General features: G+C 35.5%; 2 protein-coding genes across 2 annotated transcripts; one reads left to right on the top strand and one right to left on the bottom strand.

Annotated features, from left to right (window-relative positions):
- The first annotated feature begins 3373 nt into the window (after positions 1–3373).
- On the top strand, positions 3374–7907 carry LOC129893187 (organic cation/carnitine transporter 7-like). Its single transcript, XM_055968676.1, has 5 exons — positions 3374–3774; positions 3865–4102; positions 5999–6482; positions 6578–6780; positions 7561–7907. Exons 1-5 carry the CDS (start codon positions 3491–3493, stop codon positions 7783–7785), a joined length of 1434 nt encoding a protein of 477 aa, XP_055824651.1. The 5' UTR covers positions 3374–3490; the 3' UTR covers positions 7786–7907.
- Positions 7908–9484: 1577 nt separating this feature from the next.
- On the bottom strand, positions 9485–17023 carry LOC129892511 (serine/threonine-protein kinase STY13-like). The gene is made up of 3 exons (XM_055968090.1): positions 16764–17023; positions 15084–16066; positions 9485–10160 (listed from the first exon to the last, which is right to left on the bottom strand). Exons 2-3 carry the CDS (start codon positions 15980–15982, stop codon positions 9821–9823), a joined length of 1239 nt encoding a protein of 412 aa, XP_055824065.1. The 5' UTR covers positions 15983–16066; positions 16764–17023; the 3' UTR covers positions 9485–9820.
- Positions 17024–20478: the final 3455 nt, after the last annotated feature.

Raw genomic sequence — 20478 nt, 5'->3', positions numbered from 1 at the left:
CTTCGATGGATTTAGGCTCAAGACTTTCACTATCTTGCATAGGTTTAATTGCAACATTATATGCAAAAACATTATCCACCATAATTTTTGATCGATCTAAATTTATCTCATCACCGATAGAACTTATTGAATGTTCTTCATTCACTTGAGTCTCGGGTTCACTAATTTCTTCAATAATATCAGGATTACTCAAATGTAGATTACTCAAATATTGACCTTCTTCGGGAGGTTCTTTTATAGTATCATCTTTATTATTTCTCACGCTTCTCTTTCTAGGATTTTTATCTTTTGAACCCAATGGTCTACCACGCTTCAGGGCTGTTTGAGATCCAGAAACTATGATACTAGCAGATGGTCCTTTTGGGACATCAATTCGGATAGGCACATTCACTGCAGGGATATGTGACTTAGTTATCCATTGCAAATCAGTAAATGCATCTCGCATTTAATTTGTTATTTTCTGTAAATGGGTGATCTTCTGGACCTCCTGCTCACATGTGCGGGTACGTGGATCAAAATAAGATAGTGACAAAACTTTCCACATAATTTCTTTTTTTTTTCGGGTTCCTTTTTCTCTCCCCCTAATGGCGAAAAAATTATTTCATCAAACCGACAATCTGCAAAGCGAGCAGTGAATAAGTCTTCAGTCAATGGTTCAAGGTATCGAATTATGGAGGGTGAGTCAAACCCAACATATATGTCCAACCTTCGTTGAGGGCCCATTTTTGTATGTTGTGGTGGTGCTACAGGCACGTATACCGCACAATCAAAAATTCTTAAATGGGCTATATTTAGCTCATGGCCAAATACTAATTGTGATGGAGAGTATTTATTATAATGTGTCGATCTGAGACGTACAAGTGCTGCTGCATGTAAGACAGCATGACCCCAAACAGTAATTGACCATTTTATTTTTATTAGTAGAGGTCTTGCTATCAATTGTAGGCGTTTAATAAATGACTCTGCAAGGCTATTTTGAATATGAACATGAGCAAAAGGATGTTCAATTTGTATCCCAATTGATAAACAATAATCATCAAAAGCTTGGGATGTAAATTCTCCAGCATTATCAAGGTGAATGGCCTTAATTGGATAATCTGGGAATTGCGCCCTTGATCTTATTATTTGTGTTAACAACTCCGCAAACGCCAAGTTGCGAGATGATAACAAGAACACATGAGACCATCTAGATGATGCATCTATTAGGACAATAAAATATCTAAACAATCCACTAGGTGGATGAATAGGTCCACATATATCTCCATGTATGCGCTCTAAAAAGCCAGGAGATTCGATGCCAACCTTCAGGGTCTATGGTCTGGCAATTAATTTACCTTGATAACAAGCAGCACATGAAAATTCATCATTCGTAAGAATCTTCAGGTTTTTTAACGGATGTCTAGTTAAATTTTTAAGAACTCGTCTCATCATTATTGATCTAGGATAACCTATTCGATATTGTCGTAGCACAAATATATTTAGATCAGTAAACTTCTAGTTTACGATCAAATGTGCTTCACTTGCACTAATTTTTGCATAATATAGGCCAGACGACAAAGTTGACAATTTTTTCAAAATATATTTTTGGCCTGAGACATTTTTGGTTATACCAAAGTATTCAATATTCATTTCATTAAATGTCTCAACATGATATCCATTTCTGCGGATATCTTTAAAACTTAATAAGTTTTTTGGGGATTTAGAAGAGAATAGTGCATCTTCTATAATAATTTTTTTCCCTTTAGGCAGAATTATAGTAGCTCTTTCGGATTCTTCTATCATTTTTGAATTTCCAGAAATTGTAGTAACATTTGCTTTTCTTCTTAGCAAGTTAGAAAAATATTTTTCGTCTTTAAAAATAGCATGAGTTGTTCCACTATCAATTACACAAATATCCTCGTAATTGATTATTGATCCAAATAAAACTTGAGGCATATCTATATTTTTCTTCAAAAAAAAAGGAAATAAAGTAAATATTATCATTAATACATGGTTCATTACATAAATTTTACATGGATTGAAAAATACAAACATAATATTTAGTATAGATAAATAAAAGAAAATTACATATTATTAGTCTTATCAATATTCATATTTTCATATGGAAAATTAAAGAAGTCAGCTACATCAAGATACATAGGCTCTATATTATCTTCAGAGATAAAGTTTGTCTCTGAATTATTTTTTCCCTCTTTAATGATGTCTGATATAGCTGAACCAGACGTTTTGACTATCGGCAAGTCCGCGATCAGTGCCCCATACCTCCACATCTATGACATATGCTTTCTGAATTTTTCTTTGGTAAAGCTTCTAGCTTTTCACTCTTCTTTTTGTACAGCTGATTATTTCTCGGTGACAACCGAACATCATGATTCAAATTTCTTCTTTGACCACGACCACGACTGGGGCCTCGTTGGTTATAATTTGCCTGATTCACTTCAGGGAGTGACAAAGAACCAACGAGCCAACTATCATGATTTTTTATTAATAGGTCATTGTGGCGTTCAGCAATAAGAATGTGAGATAGTAATTCAGAATATTTTTTAAACATTTTTTTGCGATATTGCTGCTGCAGGAGCATATTCGCTAGTGGAAATATGGAGTATGTCTTTTCAAGTTTATCTTGCTCAGCGATCTCTTCTCCGCATAAATTTAACTGAGCTATAATTCTAAATAAGGCAGAATTATATTCAGTCATATTTTTGAAGTCAATTAATCTCAGATTTAGCCAATCATGACGTGCTTGTGGAAGTATGACCAACTTCAGGTGGTCATATCTTTCTTTTAAATTTTTCCACAATTTAAGGGGATATGTTAATATGAGATATTGTAATTTTGATCTCTCGTCAAGATGGTGACGGAGAAATATCATGGCTTTGACACGGTCTTGATTATATGCCGTATTGTCATCTTTGATGGTGTCTGCCAGACCCATCGATTCTAGATGAATTTCGACATCAAGTGTCCATAATGAGTAGCCTTTTCCAGGAATATCAAGAGCAACAAATTCAAGTTTTGAAATATTAGACATTTTAAGAAAATAAAATTCTTACCCCTTTTGTTACCTTCTAAAAATATAGCTCAAAGCAACGGAGGCTCGTACTGATAACGTGTTATAAAATAAAATTAATCTTGCAATTAATTAGAAGAAAGGACAGTGAGGGAAAGAAAGAAAAAAAATCAGTGTTATCTCATTTGTTCTATATTTTTTTTGTGCCTTCTTCTTCATGCCACAAGATGACATTTTATAGAAGCAAAAAGGTATAAAGCATGAAACAAATTGAAGACCACTTTTAAGTGGGCCCCACTTGGAAAACAACATCCAATACATAATACTTTCCTCCCACTTTTTGGCACAATTTTTTTTTATAGAAATGGTATTTAAATTTTTCCTCCACTTTTGGAATAAAATATGATATGATGATTTGCATCTTCTTCGTATTTTTGCCATTATTTTGGCCTGTTTGACTTTTTCTAGTTTCTTTGAGATATGGCAATAGAGGAAGTGGAGGTGGATGGTCCTGTGTACACAATGGAAGAAGCACTGACATCAGTTGGAATTGGTAAATTTCAGTATATGATCCTGTCTTATGCAGGTCTTGGTTCTATTTCAGAAGCAGTTGAGACTATGATTCTCTCTGTTATAGGACCTGCTTTAAGGTCCCAATGGTCTCTTTCTCCTACTCAAGAAAGCCTTATGACTACTGTTGTTTTTGTTGGCATGCTTATTGGAGCTTTTTCTTGGGGTTTTATCACTGATTCTTATGGAAGAAGGCAAGCAAATTATTCCAAAATGTACAAGTTTAATATATATATATATATATATTTGGGAATAATCTAATTTCATTATGTGTTAACAAACAGGAAGGGTCTTTTCTGTATAGCAATAGTGACTTCTTCATGTGCAACACTAAGTACCTTTTCTCCAAATTATAATTGGTTGCTTGCTGTACGTATGGTCGTTGGATTTGGAGCAGGGGGTGGACCTGTATATGGATCTTGGTTTCTTGAATTTGTTCCATCACAAAATAGGGGCATGTGGATGATTATCTATGCAGGTTTTTGGACAATTGGAACAATACTTGAGGCTTTATTAGCAATGGTACATTACATTACATCCTTTTTTTTCCTTATTTGGTCTCTAGTGATTAAGACATGATACGGCGCATCTTCAGCTTACTGAGGACATGACCTTAGATAAGAGGATATGGAGATCGTGGATAAGGTTAGTAGGTAGTTAAGAGTGGTCCTATTACTACCTTATGCATGTATTTGGTTTGGGGGTAGTGTAGAGCACCGTGTTGGTTGTAGTATTAGCCTATTCATGTAGTTTTTGGTTTTTGGTATTCGTTATCATCTATGGTTTACTATGTTTAGGTGATTGCACCCAGGGGCGGACCCACGTGTAGTTGAGGGGTTCATCCGAACCCCCTTCGTTAAAAAATTACATTGTATATATAAGATAAAAATTTTAATTTATGTGTATATATTTAACATTGAACCCCCTGAGCATAAGTCAAAGGACTAGCTCAGTGGCAAATGGGGTTCAATATTTCGCTTTAGCTTGTCTCAGCTCGCGGGTTCGAATCCGAATAAGCACATTTTTTTTCTGATTAGCGTGTTTAATTTTTTTTGAACCCCCTTCATAAAATTCCTGAATCCGCCACTGATTGCACCTTATTGTTGTTGTTACGGTTCCTTGCATATAGTTGTTATTTCTTTGCTATTCGTTGTCATGTTTCTCCCCACCACCTGTTTTTTCGTTTTATTCCTACTTTGATTTGCTTGAGCCGAGGGTCTTTCGGAAACAACCTCTCTACCTCGGAGAGGTAGTGGTAAGGACTACGTACACTCTACCCTCCTCAGACCTCACTTTGTGAGATTTCACTGGGTATGCTATTGTTGTTGTTGGTGGTGGTGGTGTTATATTTGGTCTCTAGTGCAACCAAATTTTAGCTCACTTACCTTGCTTTCTAGAATAAACTATTGTTAGGTCTGGCTATGTGCAGTGCTTGTATTAACAGCACTCGGAATCTAATCATCTTCTTAGCTTTACTAATACAACTCTTTTTGTTTTTCAATATGCTTTTCTTGATGTTGTTTATCTTCCATTTGATCATGCCTCCACATACTCCCAACTGTATAATGTGATAATCTACTGTTTCCACATTGAAAAAAACAGCAGTAGTCCAAGTAACTAAACTCTAGCAATTCTTCATACTGTCACAAGGCACTTTTAGGACCTTGTGATCTTAATTAAGTTATGAAAATATCATTGACCCCTCAGATTATTCCTTGCAGTCAAAACAGAAATTATTGTTGTTACTGAAATCCTGCCATAATCTCGTATTAATTGCATAAGCTTACTCCCTATTTTTGCTGGAAATTACCCCTGAACCTAATTTGTGAAGGATGGCAGTAAAGAATGCTAGATTTTCTTGGTTCCATTACTTGAAGGACATATTGGATAAAAGCTAAAACCCTTATAAATTGGTCCTCTCTACCCATTAGGTTCACTGCCTTCATAAGGCTTTTCCATCACTCAAGCCTCTGTGATGTTAGAAAGGGAAAGGGGAAAGAAATTAATTTGTCAAAAGTAGTCCTTGTACATCCTTACTGCAATAATATCTTCTGTACCCACTTCTAATGACAATGTTATGTAAGATTCTCATGTTCAAGATCTTGGTATGTATATTTAATTTACATATAGGATGTATTTCTCTGCTTAAAGTTATGTTAAGAAAGAATGTGCAGTTATAACTAAGAAATCTTGAGCCCAATGTGCTGTGGAAGTAAGTGATTTAGTATAATTTCTGGATACAATTCTTTTTCGAAATATGGACTACTTTGTAATTTGCTGCTAATTTGTACATACTTTTACATGAATGTACTTGCAAAGAAAAATATGATTAAATTAAGAAATTCACTGAGGTTGGTGCCACTAACAAGATCACGGAACATTGAAAAATTTATGGCATTCTCATTGTTTATGTTGCAGTTGATTATGCCAAGATTGGGTTGGAGGTGGTTACTTGCTTTATCATCCATACCATCATTTGCAGCACTTTTTTTATTTGTATTTACAGTAGAATCTCCTAGATATATGTGTGCAAGAGGTAGGACAAGAGACGCCTATGATATTCTGAAGAAAATAGCTGTGGTGAATAAGACACAACTTCCCCCCGGAAAGCTCGTATCTTCTCAAGTGAGCGAGGTGCATGAGGAATTGCTTTCTCCTGGGAAATTCAGAGTCGAAAATCTTAAATCAGGCTTCTCATCACTACTAATGCTTTTGTCCCCCGCATTACGTAGAAATACACTCCTCATATGGATGGTTTTTATTGGAAATGGCTTCTTATATTATGGCATTATATTGCTGACCTCACTGTTTAGCAGTGGACAATGTCTACATTCGTCAATTGCTTTGCACATGAATGATGATCAGAGCCTTTATACAAATGTGGCCATCAATAGTCTTGCAGGTAAAACAATTTTCCTTTACTTCTGTCATATTCATCTCATTTAGTCAAAAAGTTACAGGTTGTAAAATCTAAGTTATCCTATTTTCGTCTCTCAGAGATCCCTGGAACTCTTTTAGCAGCTATAATGGTGGATAAAGTTGGTCGGAAATTCAGTACAGCACTAATGTTTGCTTTAAGCTTCCTATTCCTTTTACCGCTTCTTGCACCTCAACTGCCTGCTTTGACTACTGCCTTGTTATTTGGTGCTCGTACTTTCATTTCTGGGAGCTTCGTCATTGTGAATGTCTATTGTCGAGAGGTAACTGTCATTCGTTATAATAATGCAATTTCTAGACAGGAATACTCATTCCTGTTTCCATCCGGTCAAACTTGATGCATATATAAGAAAGTTGACTTCAAGATTACGTTTCATTTATTTGAAGAAGCTTAAAGCTTTCCAGTCATTCTTCAGCCTCTAATATATAGAGTGGTGTATATTTGGAACCAACTCACTCTCAAGTAAGATGCATGTATTGAATTTGAAAGTAGAGCGGAAATGTTAGCAAATCAGGATGCAACTCTCTTCTTCTTGTTAGTTGTTAGTATATGTTAACAACTATCTCGTTGAACTAGAAGAGAGTTCTAATTTGAAAAAAGATGATGAAGCTCTTACTAGGGTAATTTAGCATTGGTACTGAAGTTGAAATGTGTGTGTATGTGTATTCTTAAACAAATAATATTGTAATGGATCTAGTTCATGTGAATCATTTGTGTTTTCTGGTACTTAATCAGTGAAGAGAAAGAAAAAAATTATGAGTTGAAAGCCTCTTTTTGACATCCTTTCATTAAGTTTTGTATTGGCTAAGGGTTGTAGGAATTGTACTACATGATACCATAGGCGTTTGGAGAGTCTACCAAAACATGAGATCCATTGTTGATTTTTCTAATTTTAGTTCAGAATAACCTTCCAAGATGCATCTTTAATTGTTAGCTGCTAAAGTTAAGCTGAATTTTAGGGGCCATTGGCTCACTATTAGAAGCAAATGCTGCTCAAAATCTTTAGACACTTGAGTTTGTCATTTTAATGTCTTGTATGCAGATATATCCAACGTCTGTAAGGTCAACTGGTATTGGAGTTGCAACTTCTGTGGGAAGAATAGGGCCCATGATTTCTCCTATGGTTGTGGTGCAATTGTTAAGAAGGTGTCATCAGATGGCTGCAATCATATGTTTCGAAGCAGTTCTAGTTTTATCAGCAGTCGGTGTTATGCTCTTCTCAGTAGAGACAAAGGGTAGGGAACTAATTGATACTCATGTTGGCTAAAGTTTGGACTTATTTTCATTTTACTTGTGTAGAAGTTTTCTCTCCATATTGAAGAAGGAAAAAGATATGAAAATATGTTTGTATCATTTTCAATTACCTGTGTAAGATTGGATTTTATGAAACTTCCTCTCGTTTGCAGCTATATAAAACCCCTTGGCTCAAAAATGACTGGCCTGGAAGGTCATTAGCAGATTCAAAATCATAACCTTGATGTAGTTTTGTTTCATTAATCTTTCAAAGATTGTTAAGGTATTAGGATACAATTTGTGCATAATATAATACCTCTCTCAAACTAGGAACACGTTTATAAGAACAAAATATGTCTCTTTTAATAAGTGAAATAGGAATAGGATGATCTTTGTGACTCATCTAATACTCTGTGGAAGTCTCTTATAATCATGGGTCAAGTAAAGATTTAAGAGATACTGGAACCAAGGTATAAGCATCTTCTGAATGGAAATCTTCATTTGCAATGACAGTCCATATAATGCAATAACTTGTCCATGTCTGTTTGTATTCTTTTGAAAGGTTTGCTTGAACAAATCACAATTTCTGGTTCTGCCTCTCTTCTTCTTGCTGATAGTGTTGATGTTATTGTTATCAACACTACCTTCTACGGCTTCCACAATCTTTCCTTTTCCTTTCCCAGGAACTTCCTTCATATGAGGGGCTTGTTTCTTCTTTTCTTGTTTCCTTGTTCCATACCAGTTTCTTAATTGTTTTGATCAATTTTGAGTGGTAAAAGACTGAGTATTGGTGATAATAGCTTCTTGAGTGATTCTAGCTTTGGTCCCTTTCTTTCTAGTGACTGTTTGGAAATCTTCTTCTTTTTTTGTTCTGTTCTCTCCTTTCTTGCTTGTTCCTCCCTAAGTCTTAATCCTTTCATCTCTAACCTTGGTTCTACAATACAAACAATAGCTAGGCACTTTATCATATTCAATATCCGAGCCAAATTCAATCTAGTCTGGACTTCAAGAGATCGATCTCCACCTAGATTTTGGTATCATTTCCCCTGGATTTGGAATACGTTGTCTGATACCGGAGCTTTCACTATTCCTATATTGCTAACAAGTCTAGAGATAATTTCCCATTTAAATAGATGTCATGGAAGTTGATGGATCAGAATCCAGACTGGAAAGATTGAAGCTTCTTCCTCTAGTTTGAAATATAGGGTCCATTTAAAGGATTTTCATAGGAGTTTCTCCAATATCAATAAATTCTTCCGCAAAAACATGATTGTAATCGACATCATTGGCAAAGTCTAGATAAACATGTTTAGGATCAAAATAAACAACTTTAACAGAACCTGTAAGATGAAATTGGCTATTAAAAGTCTTCCTTATTAGCTCCATAGTTGGTTTACTTAAAAACTTTCCAATAATGGTTACTGAAAGAAAGAAAAGTCAAAAAGCATAAAAACACTGTCAAAATATATTACTATTATAATCACTCGAAATTCAGAAGAAAAAAAAAATTGAAAGCATTGATGTTTGGCAACAGTATACCACTACACACGTCTTCCCCTTAAGGTCAGCTTTCCTCATTTCTATTTATTAGATTTGGAAGAATAGTGGGATTTCATTGGGTGGTTGTTGTAGATTTGGAAGAATATAGAAAGATAAGACCTACCACATCTAAAGCAAACATATTGTTGAAGTCCCGACATTTTCTGCATAATAATAAAATCAAGCATCGGAGGTACAAAGAAGATAGGGTGTGGGATGGATCTGCATTTAACATCTTCAGCACCTGATAAAATTTGATCAAAGTAAAATAAAATACAGCGACGTGTATAAATACACATACTATTCTATTATCACTAATCAGAATCTTAAATTCAAGAAGAAAAGGAGAACAAAAGAAGATACAACACAAAATCAAACAGTTCCTTATCATAACTTTCTCCCCTTTTTTCTATCTGAATAAAGAAATTATGCCTCATAGATACACATGCCAGACTTTGAAATCACTTCTGTTTAGCCTTTCCCAAATCCTTTAATCTTGCCCTTTACTGCCTACAGTTTCTCTTTCCATATCAATCTGTAGTCATGGGTTGACTGATGCAGCACCTGAAACGGGCCTTTCTGACCGTTGTCAAGATCTCTGTTTCTGCAGCCTCAAGCATTCTGACCACCTGAGAGAAGGGTGGTCTATTGTCAGGGTTACCATCCCAGCAGCGAGTCATGATTTCACCTAGTACAGGTAAACAATCATTGGGGATGGTTGGACGGACGCCTTTGTTGACAACTGCAAAAGCTGCCTGCACAGCAGTCATGTTCTGGAAGGGAAGCATCCCCGTTAGAAGCTCCCACAGAACAATGCCAAAACTATAAACGTCAACTTTCTGCGTGTAGGGTCGGTGCTGGATCATCTCCCTGCAAAACACAGTAAAATGCTCTCAAGTAGCCCACAACACCACGCACATGCTAAGCCACAACTAGGAGCAGTGTATTTCTCTTTTGCAACAGGAATAATGAATGCATATTGCACAAAGAAGAAAAAAATATTGCTAAGTGAATAGATATAGTTTTTCAGGGGAAATGTGACAGGTTGTTTCCTTTTACAAATAACCTAAAATCAATTTTTGAATATATTATAATTGGATGTGATTTCCAAGAGTGGCTACACACGCCAAGCTACGAGCCTTATTTGACATGAAGATTGCAACTGGGACAAACCTTTATTGCATCAACTTTGGTACTTGGAAAGTTCCCAGCTAATTTCCTCAAGTCATGCATGCTAGTCATCAACACACTACTCATTCCTCACACGGGGAAGAATTGCATTCAAAAATCTTGTGCCATCACAGCAAAGTGACCCATCTCAACTGCAACAGCACACTTAAACATCACCAGAGCCACTATATACGTCCATGCCTATGAAAAGCATTCTGACCGTGTCTTATATTCACCCACAAACACTATCTTCTTCAAATAAATGTCGGAAAAGATTGTCCAATTGGAAATGAAAAACTTCATCTGTCATATTTCTTTGACAAATGCAAGCATAATCACAGGCATTTGGACAGTGTCTTATAGGCACTGATAACCACCATCTTCTTCGACTAAATGCCGGAAAAAGGTTGTCCAATTGGAAATGAAGAACTTCATTTTTCATATTTCTCTAACAAATGCACACTTAATCTTCAATCCCCTTAGTTTTTTTTTAAAAAAATGTAGCTTCATCTCCCAAGACAAGTTTCATCTCTAATATTGTGTTGAAAGCTAGACCATGGAAACTTATCAAACATTTGTATAGCATGTGAGTGTACATATGCTATACCAGCCTATCTAAATCCCTTAGAAGATTTACCGCATTCGCTTTTCTTTCATACTTCTCCGAGAGAGAGATCTAAAAACCTGACAGTTCTTTTAAGAAAAGATCTATGCTGCTTGATTGCTTTAGATAAGGCAGGGAAACCATGGTATCAAGTATGCATGAGACAAGCATATTAAAGAATTGACTATTGATCTCAATCGTCTAAAGAATATAGCCTGCTTTGACAAGAACATAGAAATGTCAAAACAGGCTGGGAGGCATAATAAGTTCCATTACCTAAATATGCCTTAGAATTAAACTTCATTAGTTTAAAAGTATATCTGCAACTACCATTTCAGGGAGGAGAAAACTGGAACGCATAGTGTTTCCAGTTTCATCATTATTAAAGTGAGATTTAAAAGGATCATGTGCAGAAACATTTGACATAATCCAATGCAAGAGCAAATGACTAAAGTGCAAAAAATATTCCCTCTCATACTTCAGAGATGGAATATAGAAACTCCTTGAGGCGGTTGTATCTGACACTGAACAAGATCCTCAATAACATGAAGAATAATCCACAATAGGGGTACGAACAAGAATCTCCTACTGCAATATTCACAAGGGACTCTGAAGCAAGAATTGACAAGATCTTTGCTCAAGCCCTTTTGCTTCGAGAAGAGAAAGAGAGACAAAGAAATGAGAGATGCTTTAAATAGGAAGGAGCTAGGACAGATGTTTTGGAATAAAGAACACCGTTTCAACAAAGGTCTTTCATTATTCTCCTCATTATATGTACTATTATAATGAGATCACAAAAATGTACCTAACGTAAGAAACTTAACCAAGGGACCTCACAAAGAGCAGGAACTTATACAACAACTAGCTTTGAGCCCATTACTAAGAGGCAAAACTTAAGGACCTGTTCAAAACATAGCAGGGCACCAAAGCAAGGGGAGGAGGAACTTGTAGTACAGATGCCTCCTTAAGACAGGAGGTTTCAAACACATTCTTTTATATTCAAATACCCCCCCCCCCCTTCCAAAAAACTAAAATAAATCATGTACTGTGATTACAATGTTTCTCAAGGTGGGTGAGCATAACTGAACAAAGAAAAGATTTTTCTAATAAATTATTATGAGAAGGGCATAGAGAAAGGTATTCCCAAATACCAGGGATAAAAGGGAAAGACCACAACCCACCTACTGGGAGAAGGCTGCCTTACTTTCATTTCAAAGAATTTATCAGTTCAAAACATGCAATAAAAGATCATTTCTATTAGAATAACAAGTATGCTTCAATCCAAAGCTATATGACTACCCGTAAACCGATACTCTATAACTTACACCATGAACTGTAAAGTTCATTTGAGATCATTTAGGTATTCAAGGATGTGCAGTACAATTTTAGACAAATGTTGCAAAGCCATCTACTAGAAAAGAAATTCATGTAGAGGCAGTTAAACTCCTCCACTTTAAGGTAAAAACCTAATGTGGGAGACTATTCAATTTTTATGATTGGAAAGCTGACACTGAGTCTACCAAAGAATCTTCCTCATGCATTACCTAGAGCAGAAAATGATTAACTTCAATGCGTCTGCCAATCCAAGTATAGGCTATGATGATATAAGTCATCTATCACATTGAAGAGTCACTCGTAGGCCCACTGGAGTTAAATATAGAAGCTATCATCAATCACAATAAAGCATTTTATACACATGGCCAGCCAGATCTACAATGAAAATACCAACCACATTTGATTTCTAGAGCAAATTATAAAAAATAAACATAGGTGCAGCTTCACCAGGTAAATTTCAACCTGATCACCTATATCCAGACACAGTTGGCACCTAATTTTGTCCATTCAGGAGCTTCCTACAAGCATTAGATTTCTCTTCACAAAATCTTGAGAGAAAATATCCTAGAAAGATCTACAAGGAATTACAGGCTCTAAATCAGTCTTCCATGTCCATGTAACCTTCCCTAAGAAACATTAAAACCAGAAATATCCATAAAACTCGAACTAAAAAATTCAATGTACTCTCAGTAGCCATATTCAGGACACAATCTCAACCCAAAAGATAGTAGATGCTATGATTATACAAGTTGTAGTTTTGCCAATCTACTCTTCTTACTTCTATTGTTTAAAATAAGGCAAGGAGAAAAAACTAATCTTGGAGCACAAGGTGTGACCTAGTGGTCAATGAAATGGTGTAACCAAGGTTTAAACAAAAACATATCTATCTAAGCCTTGGTAAACCAAGTTATCTCGTACCCGTATTGGCGGAAGGTACCAGGTACCTCGTGAATATTCGGGGTGCGCAATAGCTGGCCCGGACACCACATTATAAAAAGAAACACTAATCTTGGAGCTAATTTTGTTGAATTTAATTTAAGAATAAGAGATGATACACCCAAAAAAAGAAGTTGAACCACTTAAGCGGAAGTGCCTACAACTACCAAACAGAAATGGTTAACATTTCTGAGTTTGATTACTATTACATGGAACGAGCGCCATGAACAATTTATTACTAGAGAGGCAGAGAGACCATAGAATGGCATAAGAGGGAACAGAAGATGAGAGACAAATATATGGTGAAGCCAAAAAATATATAATTAACTTCAACCCTTCAAAAGTATAAAACAAAGGTGAGACATGAAATTCTATATACTGTTCTAACTAGAACATTCCTTAAAAGCACATGAGAATGAACTCTACACATCCTGAAAACGAATTCCATGAGCTAGACTGAGTTAAGCACACTAAAACCCACAACAAAAGGAGTTTTTTGACATTTCTAGCAAGAGGCACAAATAACTAAGTTAAGTGTTGACGGGAAGAAACAACTTCTCTCTCTTAGCAATACCAGGCATACAATAGGAACATTAGACACAATCAATATGATGAGTAATTAAAGCCATCATATTTTGCCCCAGGGTTAGCTTAACTGGCAAAGGACGAGAGATTTGTGTCTTAGGTCACAATTTGAACACTTTGCCAAGCAAATTAAGGCCAATACTTAAAAGAAGGAAGGTAAAGGAGTGGGTCCATGAGTCCATCATCCCCAAGTTTCAAAAGTTCCGGTTGGCCTAAAGTCTTGGCTCCAGGAAAAAAAAATAGGAGGAGGGTAGAGGGTGGGCCCATCATCCCCAAGTTTCGAAAGCTTGTTGGCCCAAAGGTTTGAGGGTAGAGGGGCGGGACGGGTCCATGATCCCTGAGTTTCGAGAGCTCTGGTTGGCTCCTGAAAGATTTCTCAATCAAAAAAAATAAATTAAGCCCATCACTTTTTCACTTTAAATCAATCTTTAGGCAATGCTGGTGCAAGTATATTTAGATCATTAAATAGAAGATATCATGCAAAGAAAATGTTCAGACAAATATCATGTTGGAACATAAACATATCTTATTGCTACAATTTCTCTATTCTCTTTGATAAGTTAAAGGCAATTGCATTGCAAACAAAAGTATGTGAAACAACAACAATGAACCTAGTGTAATCCCACAGATGGAGTCTGAGGAGGATAGAGTGTACACAGACCTTGCCCCTACCCTGAGAATGTAGAGAGGTTATTTCCGATAGACCCTCGGCTGAACGAACGATAGGGAGCGTAGAGTGTATGCAAAACATTTGAATGAATTCCACAAAAAGAAGGAAATTGAAACCATGAAAGAATCTACGGAACAGCCGAAGTAGCTCTGTGTTATGGTTGATATTTAATAGTTTGAAAAGAAAAATAAAAGCAAAAGAAAAAGCTCTGTATTATTGTTTTGCCAAAAGAACAGGCTAGACTAAGACAAAACACATTTTTTTTGGGGAAAGGTAATAGTAAATAAGACAGGGAATGTGTCTTTTGAGCCGAGGGTCTTTCGGAAACAGCCTCTCTATCTCTATGAGGTAGTGGTAAGATCTGCGTACACCCTACCCTCCCCACCCCAGACCCCACTTGTGGGATCCCATTGGGTATGTTGTTGTTGTTGTTGTTGTAACAGTAAATAAGACAATCACATTTAACAAGGCTGCTAAAAGGTTAGAGGCTTACGGAGCCATCCAGCGGTATGTTCCGGTCTCTGGTGTCATTCCTTCTGTCTGCACCTCAATACGAGCAACCCCAAAGTCCGCAATCTTGATTGATTTATCAGCAGAAATTAGTAGGTTATCAGATTTCAGGTCACGGTGTATCAGATTCAGGCCATGCACATATTCCATACCCCTTGCCACATCCAAGGCCTGCTTCACTGCTAACTTCAAGGGCACAGATCGATTTTGTCGCCTAGTGAGAAACTGACGAACTGATCCTCCTTTAGCATATTCAGTGACAATACACCACACCATGGGTTTACGGCATGCACCGATAAACCGAACAATATTTGGATGTCTCAACCTTGCCAACATCATAACTTCTTGCTGAAACTGTTGCTCCATCAAGTGAGCCCTCTCAAGATCATTATCTGGCCTCTCTAGAAGCTTGATAGCAACATCCTCACCATTGTAAGTTCCCTTGTAGAGTTTCCCAAAAGCCCCTTGAGCAAAAGCTGGCCCCATGTTGAGCTTCCTCAAATCAATTGTCCACTCATCATAATTCTCAAGCCCATTGGTAGGATATCGAGGATCCATCAAAGCTTTGGCTAGGGCATCGTCACTCAACCCATGAGAAGCTTTGCCCTTATTTACACTAGCTGCAACCGAATAGTTATTGTGGACACGCTTGAGACCCTGATGATTTAAAATACGAGTGTGCGAATCATTTGATCCAACACTGCTGTTATCCATTGACATCGCAACTGAACCTCCGCCGTTGCTCATCTGCAAGCTCCCATAACTGTCGATTGACATGTTTGATCCCTCACCAAGCTTATGGTAAAAATTTTGTGTGAGTCCATAATGATCATGGTTCTCATTTAAGTCTATAAGTCCAGCAAACTTCGGAGCCTCCAGCATTTTCCTTTCAAAGCAACTGCAGAAAAAAAACTATAGGTTCTTTGGCATGAGGATTGGTAAGTCAAACTTTCACAGTCCACAACCCTGTAGAAAAAAATGTGAACTATCAGAACACAATAAACAAAGACGAGAAAATAACTAAACAAAATTAAATTCAAAATGAACACACAGAAGAAAAAGTATCTCTTCAGTCTTCACTAACAGACAAGATATTATTTAAAGGAAAATTGTCCTCAAGTTTCAGTTCATTTAATTCCTTCAACTTAGCTAAATGGCTCCGTAAATGTAATTAATGATTATATGCTTTCATGGAGCAGTAAGGATAGAAATGGCAAAAAGCTCTTAATCCCTTGTTCGGTTTGTAAAGCCACAAATATTTGGACCAATTTTTTTGCTTGTTGAGAAACGAGAGAGTGAAAACTTTGTTGAATTACATGCAGAAAAAATCTTCAGAAGCAAGAAAAATTACCCACATATATATCAACTGAGAAAATGAAGTGAATTTGTTGAGAAGAGAAGAAGAAAAGAACATAGACAGACAGACCCACCCAACTGTAAGAAGTTCCATTTTCCCTCATCTCCCAAACAGATGAGATGTGGGGGGTTTAATCGTAATTTACAACAAAAACGCGTGGTTGATTTGTAGCTGAGGGTTGAAAGAAAAACAAGTCAGATAGTTGACGCATAATCAGGCAAAAACATAGCTATAGAATTTAGCAACAAAACCCCTAAAAATCAAGAAATTAGATGATCTATGTATACAAAAAAAGAGTAAAATAACCTGGATCCAGTAGACTTGACTTTGATAATTTAGAGATATGGTATGGTATATATGTTCCCAAAACAAACCGATCGACGGAAAAGCTGCAAAAAGGAAGTCTCTGCAGCAGCAGCGGCGGCAAAGGAACGACGACGTATCAAGAGAGACAAAAAGCAGAGAGGAGAAAGAGAAAGAGGTAGTAAATGAAATGAATGAATTGTTAGCCTTTTCCAGTCAGTCTTGTTTGTTTGGTCTCTGGTTTTGTTTTAGTTTTTTCCAGACCCAGGCGAGGACACATTCCCTGTGGCCACTCCTACCTTTACTCTCTTGTGTCCTTGCATATCCATTTGCTGGGGCCTACCTTCATCTCCACTCAGACGTGTTTGGATGAGGTTTTTTTTTAAATGATTACAACTTAAAAGCTAAAAGTTTAAGAGTTTTTGACTAAAATTATTTTTAAACTATACTTTAACTTTCAATTATATCCTTAAAATATCATTCTTAACTGAAAACATCATTCAAGTATTTAAAAGCCAACAATTTTCATCCTTCTAATTAGAACTTGTCATGAAACTAACAAATTTCACAAGAATTAAGTCACTCATTCATATTTATTATTTTGAGAGATGTCAAAAATATTATTATGCACTTTTTCGATAATTGAATTTAGCATTATGCAAAATCTTTCAATTAACAATTTTTTTCCTTTTATTTAATATTAAAAAACTTGCCAGTTGAAATATATCTCTTCTCAATTGAATCTGCTATAAGCGATGTTTGTTGGAGACTTCCACTTCTAATAATGGAGAATGAAACTTGAATGTGAGACATAATCAGAATTTTGATCACCTCAATATTATATTGCCCCAAAAATTTATTGATCTAAGTACAATTTGGCTTTGAAAAAGGTGAAGATAATTAAGCTTCAACTTCTTTTCGTTAGTAAATGAGAAGAAGAGCAGATCATGTATTCTCACATTTTTTTAACATTTTTTATTTTGGCAAGCACTAGTGTCCAAGATTTTTAATATTCTTTATCTTCAGAAGCTTTTTATAGCAGTTAATGAAATTATGGAGGAAAACTTTTGTTGATAATCAGTGAACTGCACGTGTTTTTATATGATCCCTTAATTTTTTGACAATATCTAACAAAATGATGGAAATTGTTAACTTTCAAATACTTGAAGGATGTTTTGTGTCAAAAAAAATATTTTAAGGATGTAGTTTAAATTTGGGGTATAGTTTAAGGATGTTTTTGGCCAAAAACTCGCTAAAGTGGAATATTCAAATTTTGGCTTTTTTTTTTTCACTTTTTCAATTTATACTCAAATACTTTCAAAACTGAAAAAGAAGAAGAAGTCGAAAACCACTTAAAATAAGTCAATCCAAAACATTCACTAAAACTCATTACTTCCTCTGTTTCAAATTAATGGATCGTTTGGTAGAGTGAGTGTTATAAGAAGAAATATTAATATGGTGTATTAATAATGTTTGTATTAATAATATTGACATTATTTATGTTCATATTATTTCGTATACATTGTTTGATTTGATGAATTAAAAATAACAGGTCTTGCATAACTTTTATTTTTAAAAAATGTTTGTTTACGAAACTACCCTCCACACCTTTTAGCTTTGGGAAATAAAAAATATTTTTTTGAAAGGGATTTGAGAGATAGTTATATCATTAATCAATCTAATGTATGATTTCAAATCAATCTGTGTTGAAACCATTTGTATTGCTTATACATGAAAATTCATGGTGTTAGTAATACATACCTCAATACACAATAAAATGTATAATAGTTATACATAGGCTTAAAAAGTGGATCAATTGAGGTACCAATAAAAAACAAAATCAATGCATGCATTATTTTTTCTAATACACCTTATCAAACAACCTTTAAGTGTCTCCGTAGGTGTTTGGATATGCGATTTCATCTCGTAATTTAAAATCATATTATGAAATCTCGAAATTTCAAAAAAAATAACTTTGCGAATTTCATATCATGATTTCACATTTTTCAAGTATAAAAAATTGATCCACAAGTTTATACATATTTTGTAAGAAAGAAAATGAGAAAAGACATAAACGCACCACTGAAGTTGTCTCATTTTTTCAAAAAGACATCTTAACTTTGAATGTGCCCTATTACCCCCACGAAACTATTTAATATCTTTGTAAATGGACCATTTTAACCAATTTGTCATCAATCCATGAATATGTAGAAGCGAGTGATGCTCATCTTATTTAAATTATTTATTTTACTTTAAAGAGACGATTTTAATCCTAAACCCGACCCAAAATAATTCAAAAGGACGCTTCACTTTTCCTTTTCCCATTTCTCACTTTCTCTCTTTCTTTTCATCTGAAGAAACGATCAACTCTTCGAATTTAAACTTCAATTTCCACGTTTGTTCGTCAATTTGTTGGGGTAGTAGCTGGGTAAAGAAGGAATTGAAGGTTAACAGGTTAGTGTGTTCATATTTATGTAGTAAAAATCATATTTTTCTTCATGAATTTTTAATTTTTTGGGGAAAAACACATGTTTTGAATTTATTTTAGTGTAAAAAAAATGTTAGAGCAGACTTTGTTGTGTTTTGTTGTGTTATAGACACAGTTCTAGCTGGGTAACTGTTAGGATTTTGTAGTATTATGTTGTGTTATCGACTTAATGCTACTGTTAAGATATTATAGATTTCACCCTTTCTAGTGTAGTATTGTAGAAATTATATGAGTTGATTTTGTGTTATAGACTTAGTGTTACTGTTAGTGCAACTATTAGTGCCAGTGTAATCTTGAATAATGTAGTGTGAATTATTTCTGAATGTGTGGTTAAATTATTCCTAAATGTGTGGTTAAATTGATTTGTCTACATGCTTCTTTCAGAAATCTTCATGTCTTTTGTTCTGATAACTTTAAGATGGTATCATGAGGGCAAAATTAATTTTGGTCCCCCATCAGAATATATTGGGGGGAGTGTATCAGAATTCCTAGATGTAGATATTGATAGAATGTCTTACTTTGAGTTGAGGGGCTACATAAAGGATCTAGAATATACTACAAAATGTGACTTTTTTATTAAGTGGGATGGGCTACTGATTCTTATTAGTTGTCATAAGGTTATATTTGACATTTTCAACATCATAAAAATGGAGATGAAGTTGAGGTGTATGTTTTTCATGGGATGGATGAACCTGATCGGGCCCCACTTAAATTGGAGTATGTCCCCAATGTGAGGGACAATATGTCAGGTGAGGAATCTTTGAATGAGGCTAAGGATTGTAACCCTAATAATCAGCCTCCTTCTTCTACTTCTCCTTCAAGCCCTACTATTGAGACTTCATCTGGTCCGAAAACTTCCAACACTACTTTTGAAGTACCTCCTTTTACTATTCCTTTATCTCTTGTAGCTCCTCTTTCTAATGTGCCTTCATCTCCTATAGCTTTTCCTTCTACTGCTCTTGTAGCTTCTCCTACTGTTGTGCCTCCTCCTTCTACAATACCTCCTCTTTTTATTAATCCAGGTGATGATGAACTAGAAGATGTTTTAGGATCAGAAGAGAATACTAATGAAAATAGTGAGGTTGACAGTGATGTCCATCAAGAGTATGTTGATATAAGGGCAAGTAAGAGGCATTTTAAAATATCACAAAAGAGAAGTAGAGGTACTACTTCAGAACAGATTCATGTTATTGAAAAGGTTCCAGATATAGGATATGATGAGACAATTAT

This window comes from Solanum dulcamara, chromosome 6 (genome assembly GCF_947179165.1).
Source record: "Solanum dulcamara chromosome 6, daSolDulc1.2, whole genome shotgun sequence".
NCBI lineage: Eukaryota > Viridiplantae > Streptophyta > Magnoliopsida > Solanales > Solanaceae > Solanum > Solanum dulcamara.
Note: the sequence above shows the minus strand (reverse complement) of the source record. Positions and strands in the feature narration are given on the sequence as shown.